Raw genomic sequence first — 25898 nt, 5'->3', positions numbered from 1 at the left:
GATCTGGGAATGATAAATAAAGAAGCTGATGTTCTCTGGTGCTGAAAGAGTGAGGAGTTGTGATGAGGAAGAGTGGTTGACATACTCTGTTAATGTAAAGGAGCTAATTTCCGCTCGTCAAGGAGTGTGATTAGGGACCACTCCTTTTGGAGTGAAATTTGGACGGAATTCACCCTAAAAAGATGTAAAGTTAGCTCTTAAAAGACGATAAATTCAGTCTTTTAGAAAAAAATCTGTCTTTTTGGAGTGAACTTTACATCTTTTGAGGGGGATTTCGTCCAAATTTCAATCCAAAAGGAGTGGTCCCTAATCACACTCCTCGACGAGCGGAAATTAGCTCCTTTACATTAACAGAGTAGTTTTTAAAGTTTGTACAAGTATCTGGTATTGAATTCTGTCAGTAACTGGAGGCCACTGTATAATTTAATAATGGGGTAGCATGGAACTGTTTCAGTTTTTCCAGATAAGTAGAGTACACTTATTCTGGAGAAGTTGAAGTCTGCCCAAATCCTGCTTGCTGATACCCCCAAGCAAGCATCCACGGAGTCAACATCCACAATAATCAAGCCTGACTATAGCCAAGCTTGACAATAATTATAATTGTGTCATGTATTTCGATCTATTAAAAGTAGTCTCTGATACAATTAACATTATAAATGAGTATGTGATATATAGCATTGTGGGCATATGAAGACTAACTTTAATCTGCATTTATGATTTCGCTGTATGTTCTAGCTGAAGTGTGAAAGAGGTAACTGGGAGTCCTCCAGGGAAGCAAGCATGCTTTCCAGACAGTCTAATATAATATCTAGCATTGTGAGTATAAGAAGACTAACTTTAATCTACATATATGATTCGGCTGTGCACCGGTTCAAGCTGAAGTGTGAAAGAGGTAACCAGGAGTCCTCCAGGCAAGCAAGCATGCTTTCCAGACCCTGTAAGAAGTAAACAACCTTCTCCCTAACCCCTAGGGGCCCCACCAAGTCTAATTAGCAGAAATGGCTGCGAGTTGGCTTTCCTATCAATTGGTTTATCTCAACCAAGTTTCCATTACATTGCACAACCCTCTCTGATACATGCACATTATTATTGATAGACAGAGATAATAATTGAAGTCATCCTTTGGTTACTGATCAGTATCAGGTTGTGGTAGGTGATAGCCGGCTAATTAAGGAGAAAATAAATTGGTCTGCGGAAAACAGTTTCACATCTAAGGAAGATGCCACCAGCCATTTTGACCAACTCTAGTATCATCTGGCAATGATTTTTATAAGCATTATAACTCCAAACAACTTTATTCATTTCATTCAATTTCATTCATTTGTATGAATTATATAGATGCTCTTACCTTTAGGTAAAATAATAATCAGTGAAAATAATAATAAAAAGAAGAAGCTGCCTCGGCGTGCAATGCCTCAGAGCTTCGCGCCTCTTGCTCTTTAGTTCCCTGATCAGAAATGTGAATGACATTCACATCCTACTGAGTGCCAGAACACATTACTTAAATGAAGATCGTATCATGCACTCTTGATCAGAACCAACAAAAAATGTCTGTCAGTTGGCTGATGAAAGTGCTACTTACATCATCTTCATAAGTTCATATCTCTTCTGCTGAGAGCCAAAAGGACATTAACTCCTATTCTTTAATCCATTGTTAGTTTTTGTTACTATCCTTCTAGCTTACAAAAGATGTATCTGAGGTGCTTCACAATATTTCTACTTTGACGTCATTCAACGTATGACAAAAATGGGTATAACAAAGATTAGGAAAACAAACAAATCGTCGCTGTTTTCACGAAGTGACGGTAGTGAAAAAAAATTGCATTCACTTTGCGTTACGATTTTCCTCGCTACCGTCACTTCGTGAAAACAAGGACGAAATGATACATGATGGGGGGAGGGAGAATTTCAATGATGAATGGCCGATACCAGTAAAGGCTTATAGATTTTCATCTAATCTGCTTATTTCTAAAGGTAACAGGTCGAAAGGACCACATCAAATTGATACAGGATATGTGTACAAACTGCACAGTCCTATCAGATTTATTTGTACATCCCTTTGATACATGTAACTGTATCAATGCCAAATGATAATACTACTGCCAATTGAGGATGAACAGCTGTTGTTTAGTAGATCCAGGTGGATATACAACTACCGCATTGATATCCGGCTAATTAATACCCCTTCCATCACAACAACATAAACATGATGAGGCTAAAATTATGATTTCTCTTTATGCTTTACGATTGCTAATTTGCCATAACATGACAATGATAAAGACAGCCTTTTCCCTTTTTTTTCAACTGGTCTTTTTCAATTCAACCGTATACATGAACCTCACTTAAAAAAATAGAAAAGGGCTCTGTAATTGCAAGAAAAAAAGGTTCTTCATTTAATAATTTGTGGATTGGAACTTCAAGATTTCATTGCTTCATTTGTTTAAAGCCCCAAAGGGTCTTAACTCTGAATAAAATATGAGTTAATGCCTTTTAATATAGCTCCAAATATAAACTTGTTCTCTTCAAGATTAATCAAATTCTGAGAATGAAGCACACCCCCCAAAATCAAATGAGAGAATGAGAGAGAGAGAGAGAGAGAGAGAGAGGGTAAACAAAAAATGTAGATAGCATGTTCAACAATAAAATAAAAAATAATAACTAAAAATAAATTTGTCGATATTTGATATGTCACCATTAATTTTTTTTTTTAAACCAAGGATAGAGCTCTACCAGCACAAATTTTGCAGAATTTTCATGCGTGACAAGATCTTGAAGCGAGCTATAAAATCATGAAATGTGAGACCAGCTGGCGGAAATCATATCCATCCGAGATGACACTTTCGTAGACATATGCAATGATATAGAGAGCTATTATGCTACTTGAATGTCCCAAAGTCTGATAGTGCTCAGCAACTGTTTGTCATTTACTGCATGGGATCCTTCTAATAAGATAGCAGTATACAGTGCACATCTCTCTACAAATTGGGCATTTCTCATCAGAGTGCCGGCATTAAATTGGGTGACGTATTGGCCCATCCATGAAAGGGCAAGTTCAAGGTTGAACTAGACAGTCAATATTAAATGTCCTTTAAGGGAGAGATGAGAGGAAGGACATACATCTCATACATCCAATGTTGAGCTGATGCGGGACTACCAAATTTGGCATTCATAAGGCTCATGCAGTGTATTCAGAAATGGTGGAGTTGGAATTATACCTGTAGAGAATTCAACAACCTCCAAATTTTACTCCCAAACATGTTGAAATAAATTAAATTGGGATGTAATCCAGGTCAGGGGTTGAAAAGAATTACATAACTCATTAAAACAACTTTGTATACACTGCTGCTATGAAGAAGGAGTAGAGATATGTCATATTTGGGAAATTGTCCCAACGCTTTTTAATATCTATTTACTTAATTTTGTTCATTATACTTTTTAAAATGTTCATGTTTTCAGATCTACCTGTGTGAATTACGCATGAATGGGAATTAAACAGAATTTGTCCTGCAATGGAAGTTTACAAGCAATTCATTTTGTGCATAAGATTGAGTTGACCTCTACAATTCCTGACTCAACTGATCTGGAAAAAGTGACCTGTACAAGTCATATTAGTATAAGATGTCCCACTAAGTGTCTTTTTGGAGACTTGCCATTGTCAATGATCTTGCTTTGTTATTCTTTGATCTTCTGTTTGCTTTCTTTTGGCCTACTTCCTTTGCCTTAATTTATGCTTCCTGTCAGGTACTTACAATAAGTTTGGTTCAAAGTAGAGAAAGCACTTGAAGAAAAAAAAACTATGATACTGTAAGCTGTCTTCTCAGCTTTGACTGACAAAGATTGTTGACTTACAATGGTTAATGGATGTAGGAACGCTCGACTCTATTCTTTCAACCAACTCCATAACTAAACAAACTTAAAACAAACAACCATTAAGTCTTCACATGGAAGCATTTTTATCTCTGCCGTGTGTATTATAACAATAGCTGACATGCGTTTAATTCTCATTCTAAAGTTAAATGTTGTGCGACTGGTCTGCTCTGAGCACCATTATCACAGACCACCAACTCTACCTGAATACAGGAATAAAAATACAGATACTCTATAGCTCTTTGCTTCCCATTGGCATTCACTATAAATGCAACCCCATCAAAGTGTTTTAATATTGGAAGCGGTGTTCCTGGACTTTGCAAAGCTTTACATTTCAAATAACATCAGTGACCCTAAAAAAATAAGGCCAGTGAAAATGGACAGAATGCCAAAAGGAAAAGACACACAATCCAAATTTCTCTGTAATCATTTTCTCTGTTTCACTTTAGAAGGTAAGGTCATCCTATAACGATTTGAACCATATTTGGCAAGCCCTCCCTTTCCCCCTTTCTTTCCCTTCCCTCTCCCTTCCTCCATACGGCCCCTTCCCCTTTTTATACTATATCCTATCCTTTATTTCACATCTAAAATAGCCATAAAGCCACCCTGATATAGGTTTCAGTTTCACTTCAATAATAATTATAAATTCAGAGCCATATTCAAAAGGCTGTATACCTCCCGTACAATTGTGTGTTTAGACTCAAATTTGGGGAAAATGCAACACAAACTACAGGTATTCCATGACTTGACAGACCACATACATGTATACATGTAGGCCTTAGTGCGCATGCTTCAATATTTCTATGGTGAACTTGTTCTAGATATTTCCATCATCTAAATTTCACAGAATGTCAATGATTGAATCCAATGATATCCATTTAATTTGAACTGAAACATGCATTTCAATGCATAATCCTTAAATCTCTTTTATCTTTGTTATTTAGTACTTTTTTTGAATAGTTAAAATGGGTTTAATAGGTGCAACCAATAAACTGCACGTAGATGAAAACATAAACTTGGGTTCATGAATATTCATGAGGATATGCAGCAAGATGGAAGATGTTTTTGAAAGAGAATACGTACATGAAACGGAAGAGCATGGTCACATCCATCTTGCTAACGTAAGGAAACACCTTGAGGTTAAAAAACAAAGATATCTCGTCCTCTAGGTGTCGCCCTCCTGAGATATCATTAAAACATCTTCTCTCTTTTCATCACCACACAAAAAGTCTTCAGCCTTCAGTTTTTTTCTTTTTCAGTATTTTGTTTCCCATTGAGACATTGATTGTTCCAAGAAAACCATGACGGTTGATATGATAATGAGAGCCTCTTGACTGTTTTTTTGAATAATTAGGTCTCTGGCTTTCAGATATGGAGATGTACTTCAAGTCAAGTCATAAGGTGTTGGATTGATGATGAAAACATTTCAATACAATGAAGAGTTTCTTCCATACTTTCAGCAATGAAAACATCATTTTCTTTAGACTCGTTATACATTGCTCATGTGGAATCAGCAGATAATTCTTTTGAAAAATTTCGCAGTGGAAATGTCATGGTGTTCTAGAGTCTTCTAATAACTGTATAAAATCATTAAAACTGGACTTGAATGTATGTTCACTCTATGCAGAAAAGCTTTTCACATTCATCAGATTAATAAAGAGCACCTTCAAGCTCATTATTTGTAAGGAAATCTTATAAATAATGCCAGCTCTTTGGAAACACTTCCTTCAATTATTTTCATTGTATTGACTGCACAAAGAACAGCTAATCATGTTCACTTCTTTCAAGAGATTCATTCAAATCAGCTAGCAGCTGTGGTAAAAGATGACATCCCCTCATCACCATGGATACTCAAGAATATGAACGTTCCATCTTCCGAAGTAGATTTCATCCCTTGAATACAGATGATGATCATTTTTTTGTAATCAAGAGCTACATCATTTCATTGATATATTATTGAAGTCAAAACTAACCAACGTCAATACGCATTTCATCACTTTTGATCCATCAGAGAAAAAGGTGGGAAATATCCACGGTATCGCTTCCTGAATCAATTTTTAACCGTTGAAGATTCTGTGAAGGGGGTGTCCCTAGTTCATGCAAATAGAGCCCTACACAATGAAATCATCAGGCATGTAGGTCAAGTTGGTCAACTGACACAAATAATAAATTGCTCCTTTTCTGGTCTTAGGATGAACTTGCACGTTTCTGAGAGATTTCGATTTCGATTTTAGTTCCATGTAAGAGAACCAGCAGCAATGTGAGATTTTCAGAAGTCACAGAATGGTCTCCAACATGACCAAGACAGGCAAATTATTCCCAGCCTTTTTGTGCACTAATGGATGAAAACAACTCTGCTTGTACAATTTCTTAGCATCGCAAAAGCGCACAATGAAGTACATTCAATGCCTGACATGTAAAGAGACAATGGATCGAAGGCAACAAAAACATAGAGTTACTTCCATTTCTCACAATAAATGCAGCTCGTTTCTCGTCTTCACACATATCTTTTCTCTTTCTCTCTTGACCTCTTTTCTTTCATTTTTACATATCTCTCACCTTTTTCCTCCAACTTTTTGTCATTCAAGGGAAGAAAAAAATCTATAGCGTAGCTGTCCCTGGTCATTTCTGTTGATTTTTCTTCTCAGCTTTTCACGATAAGTATGACATTTACAGCTTTTTGTGACGTCAGCAGCGAGAGAGAAAAAGGAGAATTTCCAAATTTCAAGGGACTCATTCGACTTGATTCTGAAGAGTCTTGTAAATGAGCATGGGTTTGGTCTTAACTGTAATCATGCCGCCAGATTTCTAGATATGCTGAGGCAGAAAGGAAGTCCACTAATGAATCAACAAGCAAGAGTTTTCTATATTTCTTGTTTTTTTAAAATTCCCAATGAAACGTAGGGCAGATTTATGAATTTGCGTCAGAGTTCAAACTCAACTTTTAAGAGTAAAGTGGGAATAGGTTTAATTTTTTTGCTCTGACTTTCAAGGAATGGCTTTGTGTCCTTTGGGCAGAATCCCACTCTCTCTTTTCTCTTCCACACGCCATCCATTCTCTCCCCTGTTCTTGCTCGCTCTCCCTCTCTCTCACGCTCTCTCTTTCTCTCTCACTCTTTTTTTCTCTATCCACCCCTCTCCCGCTCTCTCTCTCTCTCTCACTCTAATGCCAACACATATTGTCAACAGAAGATGCAGAAATTTACCATTATTCTTATAAAAATCAGTTTAAATGCAAACTATTTTCCTCAATAAATTACATATTTCCCCCCAGCTAATAGAAATAATAAAAGAAAAACCTGAAAAAAGTCAACAGAACTTACCTCCCTCTCCGTACTAGTGACAGCTCCTTCTGAAAATCAAACAAAAGCGGAAAAAGTGATTACTTGATTTGCAACTAAAATATCTTGTCATGTAGCCACTGTAGTTATCCACACACATGGATTATAGATCAATATGATTTAAAGAAATCAATCAACTCTTTTAGCATTTTTACTTAAATTCAAATTTAGGATGTTAGTCAATATTTCTACAGCCTTGAATTCTGGTAAAATTTAGAATTCTCCATGAAAACGAAATGGAGATCATAAAGCTTTGTTTTAAACAAATCATTTATTTGGGATATGTTTGACTTCTTAGTGGATTACAAATCACATTAAGAAGATGTATTTATATTTCATTTCTCCTTCTATTTACCAATACTGCACTCCATATTTTCCTTTATTTGCTTGAAACATACCACTCCTAAGTGTTTCGATTCATTTTCTTATGTCATAGCTCAAAATAAATGTAAAGAATAACCCTTAATGGTCTTTCACACGCATTGCACATTAGCCTGTAATATTCCCACAGGAAACCAAGGTTGAAAGTAAGGTGAATGGAATCTGAGGAAAAAATATGGAGATAACTTTCCACACTGAAGGAAACTATATAATGTCATGATCATTTACTGAGAGACAGAAGGGAGTTCCGTCAATGGAGAGTATTACAGTGAACGCCATTCTGGCTCTCAACAGATAAGACCATTATCAGATGGAGGGAAAAGCCATATCCTGAGGATTTCCCATTTGTGATAGGGATAGGAAGTGTTGCAATGACCAGTAATAACAATCAGAACTACTTCTATCGTGATGGAATTTCATTGATGTTTTGTAATGTTCATTTTTCCCCTATATATTTCACAATACAATGTTTCATTTTCATAAATGAGCTAATAGTAGATTGATGGAGAAAAAATATCAATACAGGAATACGATGTAGTTAAATATGTAGCCATAGATACACTGAAGTCAATGTACAATACATGTTGATGCTTGAATTGCAAAATTGCGAAAAGGAAAAACAAATATTGATAACAGGACAGCCAGACGGACAAATAATTACATACAGATAGAAGGACAGATAAATGAAAATCAACATTAGGTAAGGTTAAAGGATGGATAGATGGAGACATGAAACATTTAACAGCTATTAAACAGATCTCTTCAAGATAATCCTCAGATAAGATGGTCAAAGAAGGACAGACAGAAGGTAAAGATAATTTATGGACTTATAAGAATACTATGTGAGAGTCAATAGTAAACACTTTTTTTTTTTTTATAGCTCTCAACAGAAAAATACATGTTAATCATCTGTTCTGAGCAAGAAGGGCATTGATTCAAATGCTGAATCACATAGCACCTTGTGGCTCTGAACAGATGAAATGTAGTTAATCATATGGAAAAAGAATTTGTCACAAATTCTGTAGGATGATATGAACATGTATGGTAAATATCTGTACCTGAGCATTTGTATTTAACAGTTTGCATGACCTCAAGGTTGTGTTATAGGACCATTACTTTTCAGGAAAGGTTGGCAATCATAGACTGTTTACATTACAATGACATTGATAAGAGTGTGTGTCCATGCTGATCATGTTCCTTCCTGTATGGTCTACATGGTCATGTCTGATTGGTAATTTATAATCCTCACATTAATGTCATTGAGATGAGATAAGCACAACATAGAAGATGCAGGGAAGAACGTAGCTAGTCTTCAAAAACAGACCTCAGATACTAAAACTCAACATAACTATTTGAACCAGAATACTCAAGACGTCTTAAACTTGAGCTGCAATAAACATAGAATCTAAATAGGTTATAGTGAAATGAAACATTCAGGAAAAAATAGATTAGGTTCTCATGGTTAGAGCTCCATGTCCCATCATATAACCAACATTTAACATCCATACAGACATTTATCATGTACATATGAGATTAATTTCATGAAATGCTACTGTAATTTGAGTTAGGGTAAGGTATCAGCCGCTGAACATGTACTGTATATCTGTTTACACGACACGTACCATAAAAAGTACTTAATTAGTGCCCTATTCATATGCTTGTTTTTTGTTTTTATTGCATCTCTCTTGTTGTTATACATGTAAGTGGAAATTTAACTAGTCAAATGTTTCTTTTTTCAAATCTTTAGTTTACAGTGAGAAGTTTCTGGTAAACAAGGCTCTGATACAAAATTTAAAACTCAGACAAAAAAGAAATTCATAATTACAGACTGTGTTGTCAGTAGTATGTGGATGTTGTTTCTCCAAATAAATTATCAGCTGATGTCATTTATCATGATGATGAAGAAGACGAAGATGATGGTGAAGATGACAATAGTGAAGATGATGGGTATTACTAAAATATTACTACAACACATGTATACATCTACTATGAATACATACTAACCCCAAAAGGAAGATGTGAAGGGGGAAAAGAAGATCTTTTCTTTACCTTGTAAACAAAAATAAACTATATATTATATATATCTAAGTCACTATGTAACAGATGAAGAGAGTTGCAGATTTGACTTCAATAACAGGGATGAAATTCTGTAGGAATTCCTGCAAATTGGTGCAACTGGAATTTTTTTCTTTATTTCTTTATTTTCTGAAGACGTCATAAATTGTCATGGTCCAATGAAAATAAAATCTAGTTTGCAACATCTGTTTGATTCTTGCAATTATTCTTCCTTCAATAACGTCATGCTATTTCTGACAGCATTAAAGAATCTGATAACCACAGAATAAATCAGCATTGGATGATATTGGGCTTTACTTAAAGGGTAGGAAAATAAATTTTACATGCTTTTACAACAAAAGAATTAAAGACTATCTACCGGTATACATGTAAGTTTGCTATCAAATACACACACAAAAAGTAGTGAATCGGATTTAAGTAAGAAACAATCATGAAGCATGCAAGAGATTTCATTGTGGCACCAAATATGTAGGGATTGATTACAACCTACTGGTCCTATGCACTGTTGGTCCTACATATACTATTCTTTCTATAGTTTACACCATTTGGCCTTGTTCACATGCAGCACAGTAAACTGTGGTGGGTTACCATGGTATATGTAAACAAGCCTTTAGGAGTATAGAAGTTAGGCTTATGGTAGTCCAAATCCTAACATTAAACCTAACCCTAACTACAACGTTAGAAACAACCCCAACCCTATCTGTATATTATGCCCAAATATGGAATCAAAGTTGCTTAGGACCAGTATGGCATCTCCTATAAATATGACTATTGAAATTTGAAGAGATCAATTTTCTTGCTACTCACCAGACTAGCTGACAGTGAAGGTGCAGACTGTCCTAGCAGCGGCCTCATCCTGGTAAGATTGCTACCAGAATCCCCTCCTAAGGTCAAGGCATTGGTCGTACTGGACTGATAGCCGGTGGAACTTCCTACGCTCAAGTGGAACGGTCCCATCATTGCTGCTCCAAGACTACCGCGCCTGACATAGCGACTCTCGTCAATGGAGAGGGGGCGGGCTAGTTTGAAACCGCGGGGTAAGGATGTGGCGAATCCAGCGCTCTTTGGTTTGGGGCTATGCAGTGAGTCGAGGGTCAGTCTGCCACAGTCCTCACCATCAGACTGTAGGAAAAGAAATGGGGAAAAAAAGAAAAATAATGATTATTGGTCCCTGAATCGGTGCTTAATTATCTGGACATGCAGAAAAAGTTGTTACCTTTTAGCCTTCTGATGCGTACTCATTAAAGAGATATCCAATACTGCACTTCCTAAGCATGAAATTTGAAATATATATATCTCACACATGATATCATTTCTGCTGACTTTAACCTTGAATATTTATGCAGGTAATCTCAGATAATACATAAACCTCATTAACACTGCCAATAATTGTTATCCTTGAATCCAAACAATTAATCGTCAATTGAGAACAAAAAGGGAATTAACTCTGTGTAAAATGATAAAACTCAACGTCCTTCTAGTTCTCAGCAAATGAAATGTAAGTTGACTTAATTCATCATGTGACACAAAGCTACTGCTACAAAAAGAAAAAAGAATATTCATAATACATTCCCTCCCCCCAAGCCAACAATCCTAGAATCTGGGATACATGTACTTGTATCAAATGCTGTCCGATGAAGATGTGGAATAACTGCTAGGAGATATCGCCAGTAATATAAGAGATCAATGTCACATTGTAATAGCTACAATGTCTCTATTATGAATTCTTGCTGTATGGTAATATTGCAGTTCACATTGAAATCAGGCTGAAATCAATCAACGATATTTTCCTCCACTTAACACATCAATTTTCAAAACACTGTAGGCTACTATGGTACAGAGTACCTAATAATAGTACATCTACTACAACTTTAAATTTAAGTAGGACATGATTATGTAGGAGTAATATGTTAACATGTATACTGTACATGTGTACTGGTCTGCTTTATACAATTTATTACATGTACATATGTGCGTGTCAGGAGAATTTGTGCACATACTATTAACTTTGGTCCATATTGGTGCACAATGAATGTATTCTTGGAATCATATATATATATAAATAAACCTTACATTTACACTACTGCAAAGATGGTTGAATGAAATGATTTCGAATTAGGGAGCATTCCTTCTTCCCGTTCTAAGTCTCATAATAGCTATTGACAGGAGCTGATAACTCTATTGATAATCACCTTTCATCATTAGCAGATATCTCCCATTTCATTATTTGGTAATTCTAATAATATACCCTATCCATTCTTAAGTATCAATTTCCTACTGTCCTCTGATTACCAATAAAACTAAACTAAATTACAATGAAAAAGATTATCACATCATCAGAAATGGTATATACCACTTTAAATGTCTAGTTCATTATGAGCAATAAATCTTGTCTCGAAACCGCTCTGCATGACCGCTAATAGCACTTTGACATTTATTATCCCTGGTTCATGAGAAACTCAGACAGTGATTAATTAATAAGATTGAAAGTGATTTCTTCAAGACCCGGGACTATACACCGCATAAGAAAAAAAGAACACTGTCAAGACGTGGGACGGGTTCGGACTTTATCAACTCCAATGTAAAAAGAGTCTTTCTGATGGCTGTAATCTAATATTAAACATAGAAGGGAGATACTGCAAGTTAAGAATAAACATGGTTTCAGATTCCCAGCATCAAAGATTATATACATTAAAAAATTGCATTTAATTTGTTAGCTTCAGCTATACTATGACCTTGTTTCACTTCATGTGATACTGATATTGTAGGAACTACCAATCAAATACCAAACATTCAGATATAATAATGATAATACTCTGGGTCTATATAGCAATGAATTTATATACGATATATCTAATTACGGCAAATTTATAAGCTCAAATGGTAAATGCCACTATCAAATTTACGATTCAAAGAACAAAGAACGATGCCAACAGAATAACAGAAGGAACACACCTTTGAACGTATGCAAAGACAGATGCAAAGAGAGGATGTGAAACACGTACATGTATGGTAGAAAACATGTTTTCTTGCCCTCGTTAGAAAAAGAATGTCAACATGCACTTGGGCACACATTGTATTTTGAGCGCAAAAAGGTGATAAACTCAATGTTGAGGGTTGAGATAGCACCCTTCTTACTCTAAGAGGATAACTGAATACAGGTGTTGTCAAATGAGGCAAGGGGATATTACATAGTGTATCTAGAAAAAGGAATTACATCATGATGCCTCAATCTTTGTAATTTCAGTGTATCTGTGAAAAAGAATTACGTCATGATGTCTCAATCTTTGCAATTTCAGTGCATCTGTGAAAAAGAATTACGTCATGATGTCTCAATCTTTGCAATTTCAGTGTATCTGTGAAAAAGAATTATGTCACCATGTCTCAATCTTTGCAATTTCTGTGTATCTATGAAAAAGAATTACGTCATGATGTCTCAATCTTTGCAATTTTGCATTTCATTTGTGAAGAAGGGCATTAACTCTGTATGTAAAAAAATATGAGTTAATGTCCTTTTGGCTCCAACCAGATGAGATGAAAATTCAGAATATAACACCATATATCACAAGCACAAAGGTGCACAAATCACTGACAGTTGTCATGACTGAATCTGAATATCTGCATTTTGATCAACTAATAGCATTCCCATCAAATAAAAGTAAACATCTATGGAATTTGCATTAAGTACTCTTATTTTGGATAACAAATGAAACAGACAATATTTTCAAGCATAAGACCTTTTTGTATTCAATTAATGTTCTCACAAATTAAAGGATAAATGTGCCCATGTGTAGTGGGCTAACCTACAGAACAAGCTTAATGTTTGGATGATTGGCTTTAAGCTTTAAGCATTAAAGATGATTAAGTGTTGAGACAGACTCTTTGACATTAATTTAGATTCAATTAAATTAAGGGTTGAGAAAGGGGGCATGTGCATGTACACAGAATACAAATTAACATGCAAGTATGCACTGTAAAGGTATTAACCATCAAAGAATAATACCAATCAATAAACACAATAAAAATGCCGTTCTCAAGGATGACAAAGATGATCCCCCCCCCCCTTCACATCTTTGATGCTGATAAAATCAAAATACTATTACCCATACAAAACTATTTTCATACCCGCTGGTTGAACTTCATCAAGCACTTAGTTTTCCCTCTCTGTAAACATTAGTCTTCATATTTTCATGATGTACGAATTTCCGGAAATAATGTTTGCGTGAGCACCCATTACATTGCAATATCAAGGTATACATCAATACATTTCCGGCTCTTCACTAGCCTTTCCTATCATATGCTCTGTCCCATCTTCCATTATCTTTATCTGTGTTTATCATCATCTAGATACATCTATTTGATCTATTCATGCACCTGTCTCGTTCTCTCAATCTCCCTTCCAGCACCCCTCTCCCATTCTCTCTCTCTCTCTCTCTCTATCTCTCATTCTATCTCTAGCTCTTCATCCCCATCTCATTTCTTTTTTCTCTCCTCTTCCTCCCTCTTGTCATCCTAATTCTCTCTACACTTTAAAAAAAGAATACATAATCGTATTATGTTCAATTTACATCTCTTTCTTGTATCTCATTTTCCAGATATCAGCAAAAGTTTCTCTCAATATGAGATGAACTTAAATATCATCTGTTGTCTAGCATTTTGTTAACCTATTTAGTAGCAGGATGAACGGTAGACGATATAAGTTAGGAAGCGCATTGGTTAGATTCATGGAATAGGTAAACTTGATATATCAAATGCTTTAAAATGGCATCCCATTCCCTCTGATGCATGTGGGTGTATTAATTGAAACCACATATTACAAAGAGATAGACGAGACAGTTACTTATCCCGGAGGATCCGCCTCGGAGCCATTTGGTGAAAAACGTTCCCTTCTCTTTCCCCCTTGAGCATGTAATTAGATATAGGTTATTGTTTGAAAGACAAAGTTGTTTACCAGACAGTGTTATCAATCCTGTCAATGCCACACCTGATATCACAGAGTGACAGAACGGATGGGGCATGTGTAACATGAAGACAAACACAGCATCCAATATATGGGGCTACATACACGCAGAGAGGGGGAAGATGGCATAGAAATATATGCCTAGGGAAATGAGTCAATAACTATTGTTCTGCAGGCTTCAGGTCCTCTGCCAATTATGATCATTTACAAAAATTCTTTTCCTTAAGTTCCTCAGGTAGATCTTTCTTACGTCAAAGGCGACTGGCTGAATTTCTAGATCAAATTTTAGGAATTTAGCTCATATTTTCGAGATGATTGCCCACGTGCAAATGCCAATAATGGTTTAATGAGTTCAAGTTAAACGTCATTGACTCGATATATGTACGTCAGTAATCAGTCAATTTATAAATTTGTGTCATGCATGTTTTCATTTTTACTTTACCTACCAGTATTCACACAATGATTTTGATAAAAAGCTAAAATTCGCCAAATCAACGCCCCATTTGCATACTTATTTTTTTTAAATTCAAATGAATTTACAAATCACTGAAAAGCTCACACAGTATTATTGACAGAGAGTAATAAACTACTACATTACCACATATCTTTCATGTACATGTATAGTGTTTAGAGGGTAATGTACGGTAATGCCTACCCGGTACCTGTATTTCTGATAAAAAATAAATGGTAAGGACGATCAATATTTTTTTCTTGATCTAGTTCATGATCTAATATGGCAGAATAAATGAGACTAGAGAGGATGTTCATGTACCAGCACATACACATGTATAGCATTATTAAAGGAACATTGTTTGCCTGGAATTTAGGTTAAGGGCACATTGCAAGCTCAGCTCCGTGCACAAAGGAGAACAGATCGAAGGCGGACAATATGGAGAGACGGGAGAGCTGAACTCATGTTACGCTGTGTGACATGACTCATAAGCTGTGTTCATATTACAGATGTATGCATCTTTAGGAGAATTATTGTGACTTTTTGGTTTCATAAAAGCTTGATATTCAACAAGTTGACAGGCTTGTTCACTTCAAATGGAACTGACCTTTGAATATCTGACAGTAAAAAATGCTAGCAAGGAAACAACATCTCTCTGACACTCTTCCAATAAGAAATACTCGTTTCTTTTCCATAAAGCTTCAAATTTACCACCACCCATGCAGACATTTTCAGTCAACATTTCACTTGGATATTCTCTAGAAAATGCTGCTCATAGAAGGAAGCACAAAACAATGAGAATTAAGATTTCTGGAACTTATTTCTCGAGAACCTAGCCATCGTGAGGATGCATCTAATCAAATATATTGAGTACATTTATCATGAGGCATAAGCCCACTTTCATTTACATGCAGCACGATGAAAAAAAAAACGATGAGGATTTATATTCTGGAACTTCTTTCTCGAGAACCTACATGTAGCTATCGTGAGGACGCATCTATCGAGTATATTCATCATGTGTGCAGGCATAAGCCCACTTCCATTTACATGCAGCACGCAGACAAAAGACGATGAGGATTTGAGGATTTTTATTTCAGAACGTATTTCTTGAGAATCTGGCTTTCGTGGGGATGCATCTATTGAGTACATTCATCATGTGGCGAGGCATAAGCCAGCTTCCATTTACATGGAGCACGGTGACAAGGGCAGGTGTAGAAGAAATGAACTACTCAATGCATGTCGGATGGATGGATGGATGCCGCTAAGTTGAATCCATTCTGCCGAAAGATGGAAGTACAGAGCCTTAAGAGTTCAGCTCCAGGCAACTCAAAGGGAATAGTCAATATCTAGAGTACAGGAAGTCCATCTTTATAGCATGATCTAAGCTAAGATTTCACACGAGACGGTAGACAAAAATGTCAAATTTGCAGTTTCAAATTATTTGAGACTTAAAGAATCAATTCAATATTTGTCACAACAAAATTAATTTGTGTCTTCCAATCATGGATGTCACCAACATATCACTTTCAAGATTGAATGATAAACTCTATGCTACATTTCGATAACACCCCCCCCCCCCTAAAAAGAGAGAGAGAGAGAGAGAGAGAGAGAGAGAGAGAGAAAAAAGCATGATATAAGAATTTAAACTCTGTACATGTACTTCAAATCATGCTAAGATATCGAGTATTCCATGATTTCAATTTAAACCCCAAATGGGCAAATTAAGTGCTTTCAACAGCCTGAATTCCTCGACTGAAATGTCAGGCCAGTACAGGTACATGCCATGATTCATGTGGTTTTCAAGCTAAAGGAATCCAATCTGCAGGGGCTTGTTGAAGGATCAGAGGACTGAACTACGTCTAAAAAGTGCAAGCCAGTGAATTAAAGGGGATAAACCCTTATCCCAGGGCTGGAATTTGCGATTGATCCCCTCGTAATTCCCCAAACGGTTACGATTGGACATTGCTGCCAGAGAATATTGCTGATTCATATCGTCATAAGGAAGAGGTCTGTAGTCAGAAGTCATTTGAAGATTAAGGCATAGATTTGTGGTGATTTATATTTCAAAGTTTACATGAATGTTTACCAAATACATCTATTTCAAGTACCGGTATACATACATACTACGGTTTTCTTATATTTCATATTCATTGTACTGTCTTACAGATTTAAGTATCACTATTACCAAATGAAAAGTATATACAAATACTTGAAGTAAATACATTACTACTTCCTAATTTTTCATATTTATCTTGTCTTATTACAAATTGAAGTATTACTATTTCATGAAAAGGGAAAACTAGATAAATGTTATCTGCAATATCTTCAGCACGTCTTCAGCACAAAAATAATTTGATTGAATTTGTTACCCTTCAAATCCTGATAAAGAAGGTCATGAAAAGAACTCCATTTGTAAATTGAATGTTGCAGAGAGCAAAACATAATACAATCCATTATACAAGGGCGTTATTCGGTAAAACAAAAGACACCTTCAAGAAGTGTGTGGGAAGCTAAAGATTGAAACACACTTCTCTGAGTGGGTCTCCAATAAACAAGAGAAATTTCTTGTGTCGAATGCTAACTTCAAATTAAGTGTCTACTTATAACTACTTATGCAACTATCATTTTGTAAATATTGCATTCGTAATTTTTTTTTGTAGGACTACCATTTTTCTCACCATAAATATTCAAAAGGGGGAAGTGTATGAAGAAGATGTCTTTACTTTAATAGGCTTACATGTGTGGAGAAGCAGTGTTTGCAGTAATGTGTTTGAGGTTAAAACAATCGTAACGACATTGCTCAATCGCCTATGGGGGTGTCACCACCTCATGTAATTGCATTATTAAGGTCTAACTCATGGCATGAATTGTATGTTGATTCTGCTCAAGACAACAGCACCTAATGGAAACATGACAGACAGACAGAAGGCAACTGTCATATGATAAGGCCTATACAATCAACTAATGCATATTGCATCGGATACAATATGTTAGGCCAAAGATAAGTAGCACAAGTACATGTACATTTCCTGATATTTCAACATTACTTCAGCATGGCCCCTTGACATGATGTTATTAATTACAATTTAAAGGTGGCTGGTATGATTTGCATGTGGATTCATAGCAAGGCATATAAACAAAGTAACTAATGGAAAGCAGTATGATAGACAGACAGAGACTGTCATATGATTAGATTAATTGGTAACGCACGACTGTGATGTAACTTTTATTCCTATCAATCTTCAACAGAACAATCAATGCTCTTAAATATTCTAGACAGTCCCTCTATACAGCTAATAGCTTCAGGCCCCCTTCTTCCGCATTTTAGAAAAGTGAAGACCGCAAACTCTGAATTATTCCAGCTGAAAGTTGAAAACGAATGATCATCTTCCCTCTGATCCCCCTTCCATTCTTCAATCTCCTCTCCCCTCCCAATCTCCTCTCCCTTCCCATTCTCCTACACCCCCTTCCCCTTCTCCTGCCACATTTGTTCCTTTCCCCCTTGCCTCCCATATTAACCTATTCCTCTTTTCCGTTTTTGACCCCCACCCCCATGCAATTTTCTTACAGCTCTTGTTCATGGGCGCTCTCTACGTTATCTAGGAAAATGAGACTTCTGTACACCTAGGATTACTTTACATTTCTTTATTTTCCCCAGAGCCATTACAAACTATGTGAACTTTTCAGAACTAAAGCGTTTCTCCGTGCCTCCACATATTGACACAGCCTCTACCCCCCCCCCCAGAAAGACAACAACAGCAACAATAAAATCTGATACTAAGCCAATGATACTCCCAACAAACCACTAGATGAGGTCAAGAAAAAGGAGGTTAAATTCTCATGACATTCATGCAATACTTTGCCAATGTATAGACAGCCACAAACAAACAGCAGCTCTCTCTTTACTTTGGCAATTTTTTTCACAAACATTACCAATTCAGCCAATTTGAAGAGCCCATACGTGTAGTGATTACAACTATAATGTTTCTCTTAATCTTTCTCATTTGTTTGTGCAATTTCATTCAAACTCTTACCAGTCTACTTCTCTGATTATTTTGTCTGCTTTCCTCTAAAGTAGTTTGCTATCAAGGTTGGATTTCCCTTTAAACGTAAATTAATTTCTCATCAAGATACCTTTCCAACTGGCCTTACCATGCAGCCAAGGGCAGGGGGTTCATAGTTGGGACAATGGTGACAGCGCATCACTGTGATGATGTGCCCTACAGCTGTTCTAAAGCTTCGCATCACACTGCTACCCATCAGTATTCATTATTCCTGAAGAGAACTCATCAACATATCAATTTAGATACCTGAGGCCCGTCTCATTAACATACAAGTAAAGATCTAAGTAAGATGAAGTACCAACAGGAGCTCTGCCTTTCGTAATTGAATACAGCCTATTTGTCATCCAATATTATAAGAGCTATTTATTACTGTATAAGTTTAATATCAAAATCACTATAATTCAACAAAAACATATCTAACATATGTTCCAAAAGGAGCTATTGGGAAAGTACAGCAATAGTAAAAGTTTGGCATGTGAAGGAAAAAATTCCTGAGTTTTCTCATTTATGGATGCCCCTAAAATTGCACACACTTAAAGGTACTATGTCCCTTTTGCAGCCAACCTCAAATTCTGTAGAACTTTGCAGGAATTATGAATATGTCATGTATGTCCTATCTGTGAAATTTAAACGTTAGCAGTGTCCTCATATTCAAATTATGCAAGGAAACCTGTTTACTTGCTAGACTTCACTGTCAGACACTATGGAGTGACTGACTAGCTTTTTTCCTTCTTTGGTACATGAAAAGAGTTGTAAAGGATACATGAGCATTTTTCTACATCAATAACCCACTTCTTGTGATGGCCAAGATTAAACTGATTGAATCTTTGCACAGCATAAAACGTATGACCATTCGGTACAATTGTCTGAAAATCAAGACTATTACTTTTGGGCTCTGTAGCCCTAAAGTCGATTTGACAACTAATAGTCGTTATTTTCCCAATTGAAGACATTTTCAAGCCCCACCTTTTTTAGGGAAGTTCTAAATTAGTATTATCTTTCAAATGCAGTTGGAATTTAACTTTTTCATTTTTTTGGCCTGCAAATGGGACATAGTACCTTTTTTTAAACAATGAACTATAAAAAATGTAAATTCTGTAGATTTGTGACGTCATTTGAGAGACCAATGGTGAGAGCAACTAGTGGCATGAGCGGCCTGCCATAGTTCAAGAACAACAGAAACTTAAGTCGACCTTAGGGTGTTTTCAATCAACACTTTTTCACCCTAGAAACAAGGTTTTCAAAGACGTTTAGTTTAAAACATGATTGCATTTGAGCACTTTCAATCAATTTCATGTCGGTCGTAAAAATAGACTTGTTTTAAAATGCAAACATGAAACGCTGAAAAAGATGCGTTTTGTAACGCGATTCTGCAGAATCATGGTCGCTAGAACGAACAGAGATCTCAATCATGATTCTATGACGTAATTATCGTGTCCTGCTTTGACCGACAGTCGACCGTAAACAAATTCAGAAAGCACGCACCGAAGTTGACCTATACTTCCAGGGTCAAGATGGGCTTGAAATAAGCGAGAATCAGCGTTGATGGAAAATCGCTTGAACAATTTCCTGCACTAACCATGTTTTGTAACAGGGTTTTGATTTGTGATTCATGTTTGTGATTCTAGCTTCTAAAAATTGCTTGAACGCACCAGTCTTTTTAAAACACTCCCCTGATCTGCAGATGTCGAGGTAAAACCAGCAAAAGGATACAAAGGCCTGCATCACTGAGAGTATTAGAGTAGAGACCCTTTCCAATCTTATTAACAATCAAGACTTCAAGGGTTTGAAACTTAAACCCTGATTCACCATCTTCTTGGTTGAGTTACAAAGATCAAATTCTATCCTCCCTTATATCAGCGCGGAGATGGAATAGGGATAGTGTTACTATGACATGAGATACTGGATACTAAATATCGACCCTTAATCAATCTACACTAGCTGACTCATTATTACTATCCCAAAAAAGGGGGAATATTAATATACTGTGTATGAATGAAGGGAAGAGCAAAGCGTTTCTATAGAAGCACAGCAAATTTCATGCTCCATTTACCAATTAGTTGGTAAAGATTACATAATTATTTGCCTGTCAAAAGAGCATGAATTATACATCAGCCATATAATTCTTCTTAGGTATACATGTCTCTAGATGCAAATACCCCTCTGCAGGCATATTACAAATGATTTGTATGAATAACATGTTTATTATCAAATAACCCCCCCCCCCCTCCCCCCCCCCCCCCCCCCCCCCTCCCTCTTCCTTTTTCACTTTTTGTTTTGTCTTTGTTTTGTGCACCACTCTCCAAATTCACATTTTACGGCTACTACTTTCTAATTCAGGGACAGGAAAGTCAATCGATAAATATTGATATTACAAGACAGTTAATGAAACATTTCTTTGAAAACTGAAAAGGGATCAGTAATATGTCAATTACTGTAAAACCAGAAACTTCAGCATGCATGAAATGTTCACAACCTTTGAGAACGATCCAGATTCGTGAGCTCTCATGCTGTGGAATAATTGAATCGTAATTGCTATTCATGAGAGTTTCTTGCCATTCAAATGTCAAGTAGAACAACATCAAAGCCTAAGTACATATTGTATATGCATTTTCATTTGTTTCATTCCAATATCCTTTTCGCTATATCAACCGAACTAAACATGATTTACGAACAGTAGTCTGAGGATCGATGGATCGTCTAAATTAAAAGCTACAAACCAGTTTACATGCACTTTCTTTGTGTGAGGGTACAACTGTGCAGGTATGTATGCCAAAAATGTGAAATAGAAATGTTAGAGATTTCTCTTTACCTGCTACTAGTTAAAATAGTAATGACTTCTTACATCATGCTTCCAAGTTAAAATATAAAAGAATCAACTATATGTATACAACAAAAATCTCTTACCTTATGGAGTACCCCCCTGAATCCAAGCTTTCTACTCCTACTTTTACGCCAGAGTGTGATTAAATAATCCATAGCAATGCCCTTCTGATGGTTTCATATCACAGGGGGTACTCTTTCTCCCTCTATAAATCTTTTTCCTGCCTTTTATTTTCTTTCTCTCCCCTTTTCATTTGAGTGTGTAAGTGACAGAGTGTCCCCTGGTTGTTATGAGTAATTCGTAACAAAATGCGACGAGGGAGACTCTGTAACCGCTTATCCTATACAGCACACAACCCTAGATACCTGTCCACAAGGGGAGAATGGCATTGTGCCAGTGACTAATCCCTACTCCCTAGTAGGATTTTTGTGATTTTTGTGTAAAAAAAAAAGAGGTATAACCACAAAAATGAACTTAAAAACATGCCTTTCAACTGAGTCGTATAAGTACCCTCTAATTAAACCTTGAACATCTACTTGCTAGTCTTGACACAGCCGACACAAATTGTTTTTAGAATAATCATGGGTACAATACTGGACAAACAATTTATACAAGATCCCCTTGCCCTACCATAGCAACCTGCTTGTATAAAATACAAAATATTTGAAAGATTTAAGCATAATTAATGATCAGGAGGAAATATACAACATCAAATCACCTTTAAAATTATAATCTACTTTCACAATCAATCTATCATCTAAGCAAAGGGTATCCACAGCAGCTATGTTTTAAGTTGATGATTATGTTGTCTATCAGTACAAATATGAATTACACTTCAGGTATGCTACTCATGATCCTATGCAAACAGTGTGTGGTTTAGACATGATTGGTCTCATTACTTCACTGTGTTTATAGAAGGGGAGTCTTTAGTCATTGATACTGTTTGTTCCTTTGTCTGGTATGATACATTACCACAGGTATCTAAACAACAAGGTAATAGAATCATATTTATATATTTTTAAATGCCTACAAATCATAAATGTTTACACAAACTTGTTTCTACCATTGGATGACTCATTAACTTTTTAGGATATAATTGTTCATGTAAACCACGGTCAAAACGTAAGGCAAAAACAAAAATGCAGTCAAACCCAATTATACAATAGCCTTTCAGAGATTCCAATAATACATGTTGTTATGATATCTGTTGTTCTTCTTGGAAACTTGTTCAACATTCTACATTTACAAACACTTTAAGCGCCGTCTGTGCCGAGCTATAAATGGAAGACGAAATCAATCGCGAGTTCAAATTCTGGTGAGGCTGTATATTTTCCCACTGGACGATTCTCTATTCTCTTTGACTTAACTGTGCCTCTAGCATTACAACCCTTCTATACTCCTTCGCTTTCCAATCCACAGCATCACTTTGCATGCAACCGACACCACCTGAAGAAAATGCAATTCTTTCAAATCTCTGAAACGCATCATTATTAAGGCAAATCTGCATAAGATCTGCTTTCCTTTTCTTTCATTGTTTTTGGATGTGTCAGAAAAAATTGGTCGCCACCCACGGGTATGTCATCGATAGCTACAGAACATTACTGAGTTACGTGCTGTTTGCCTCAAAGGGCTCGCTAAGGTGCCATCCTGGTAAAGGCTTGATGATAATATGAAACAACTTCTCTCAACAGCAACATCTGTGTTGTAAATTCAGCTTTCCTTTGTATACAAGAAGAAGATTTGCATTTAAATGAATAGTATGATGATGAGTGTACGATAAATGGGGCATATGAAAGGCTTCAAGATTATTTATCTGTTTCATGTGAAAGATTAATTTATATTATTGTGAAAAGGGTTGTCATGGGCTGATCAAGACTGCATGGTAATGGGTCATTTTGCAAAGCCATTGTGTAGTACAAAGCAATCCTTTCATCAATTGGTGTCTATTTTTGTGCAAAATTGCACATTTGGCAAACAACCAAGCAACTGTGCAGAGAGGCGTAGGAAGCAATCAAAGTGTTAAGATTTTTTTTCCCCCTTTTTTTTTTCTTTCTTAACCACAGTTGTCAAAATTTCTGACAAATTTCTAATTTGTGGGTGCATGACTGAGGAAAAAAGATTATACTAAATGTCATCAAATCGTCCCTGTTTTCATGAAGTGACGGTAGTGAGGAAAATCGTCACGCAAAGTTAATGCAATTTTTTTTCACTACCGTCACTTCGTGAAAACAGCAACGAAATGTCATAGCATTGGATATTCAAAGGTCTTTGCATCAAAGTTTATAATTTTAGTACCGCCATGTAATCCTTCGTACGAACTGCCAATGCTCTTTAAACCACTTCATGGATTGCTTTTGAAATCGGGTTGATGTTTTTTTTTGTCTCCTTCAATGTTTGGCGAGCTTACAGGCAGTGATTTGATTAGATGGATCACACTGCAGAACACATGTCCAAACATGTGTGTTTGCAGAGTAAATACTCATCCTTTGTATCTACACTCGCTCACTACATGTACTTTTAGTTGGTGTTGTTCCATTAAAAATTAGCTATAATAACATTTTATGAGGGACTGGGGGAATAGGCATGGATTTCAGAGAACTTTCAATCTTCATTCATTTGAGAAAACCTAAAATCTGATTGCTCTTCTATAGACAAATTGAAGTAAATGGAAAATTGGTTTGCAATTTTTATGTAGGCCTATAAATAGTGGGAGTATTGAACAATCATATTACTGGTAAAGTGCTTTTTCATTCTTTAGGGGTTGGGGTTAATTCTTACTAATCTCCCGTTCAGTGTTAATGCCTATCATGATGCATTATTGAATGAGAAAAACAGAGGACAAGGTATAGTTTACATTTAAGAGGGTTGAATCGCTGTCTGAATGTTGTACCGAACAAGTATTGTACACAACCATGCTCTCCCTAGATTACATTTCTTTATAGATGTACATAAATGTATATGATGCTTGCGTACAGTATATCCCATTACAGAAAAAATGTGGCAGGGAGATTATTTGAGTGGCATATAAAGAATAAATGCAGTATGAAGCCTGGCAATTTGTATTCTTGACTTAAAAACTAAATTGTATCTATAACATGCAAAAAGAGAGAAAATGAGGTAGGAAGACAGAAACCAAGAGGTAGAAGGGAGAGGGGTGAGATCATACAGGGAGGAAAAGAAGCAGAGGGCACTTAAGACATGATATTGAAGGATGGAATAAAAAAGAAGGAAGAAAGAAAGAACGAGAGAGATGTCGAGGAGGGAGAGAATGAGATGGAGGGAGATGGAGGAAAACAAAAAGAGGGCAAGATGAAAAAGGATGGAAGGAAAGAGGAAGTGAGGAAGCAGGATGTGAAGAAAATAAAAGACGAAAAGATTGATGCAAAGGAAAAGATGGTGAGTGGTTGCAGAGAAAGCTTTATTTACACCACAAGAGCAGCTAGCACTGCCGAGAAGCAGGTCATGGCTATCAGACTCATTCCTCGATCAATTGAGGAGAAAATCAGAGGGAAATATACAGTCGGTGGGGAATGAGAATGCACTCATGCTGGTCACCTGCCATGCAAAAGTAATGTGCATTTGAGATGATATTACTATGCGCCATTGGATCTCAATACCTCTGAAAGGTACTTCAATATTAAGAACCATTAGAAAAAGTTGTATGTGTATTACAATTTTTTCACCCGAGGGGGGGGGGGGGGGGGGTTGTTGCTACCAGAGCATGAATTTTTCAAATGAGGATAGACTTCAAATGGTGCATAAATGTAAGCCAAGTGGAAATTTTACTTTGCATGTTTAATTTCATAAATGTAAATGCTCAACTTATACAGTGTACACCGAGTATCACAGATACACGCATTATCACCTAAATTATCAGGATCAATAAATGATTAAAATGGCCCTTCCGTGGGAAACTAAATATATTTATAAATTA

The 25898-nt window shown here is 36.2% G+C and overlaps 1 protein-coding gene across 6 annotated transcripts in view; it reads right to left on the bottom strand.

The window, feature by feature from the left end:
- Positions 1–25898, bottom strand: part of LOC590093 (microtubule-associated serine/threonine-protein kinase 1) — a 74773-nt gene that overhangs the window by 46368 nt on the left and 2507 nt on the right. For all 6 annotated transcript variants that reach the window (XM_030996501.1, XM_030996506.1, XM_030996502.1 and 3 more), the window contains exons 2-3: positions 10473–10787; positions 7191–7219 (exon numbers count right to left, since the gene is read on the bottom strand). In XM_030996501.1, coding sequence (XP_030852361.1) covers positions 7191–7219; positions 10473–10787 — 344 coding nt within the window. The remainder of the gene's footprint in view (positions 1–7190; positions 7220–10472; positions 10788–25898) is intronic.

This window comes from Strongylocentrotus purpuratus, unplaced genomic scaffold (assembly GCF_000002235.5).
Source record: "Strongylocentrotus purpuratus isolate Spur 01 unplaced genomic scaffold, Spur_5.0 spur5_scaffold_3, whole genome shotgun sequence".
Taxonomy (NCBI): Eukaryota; Metazoa; Echinodermata; class Echinoidea; order Camarodonta; family Strongylocentrotidae; genus Strongylocentrotus; species Strongylocentrotus purpuratus.
The sequence above is the reverse complement of the archived record's forward strand: the minus strand, read 5'-3'. Positions and strand labels throughout refer to the sequence as shown.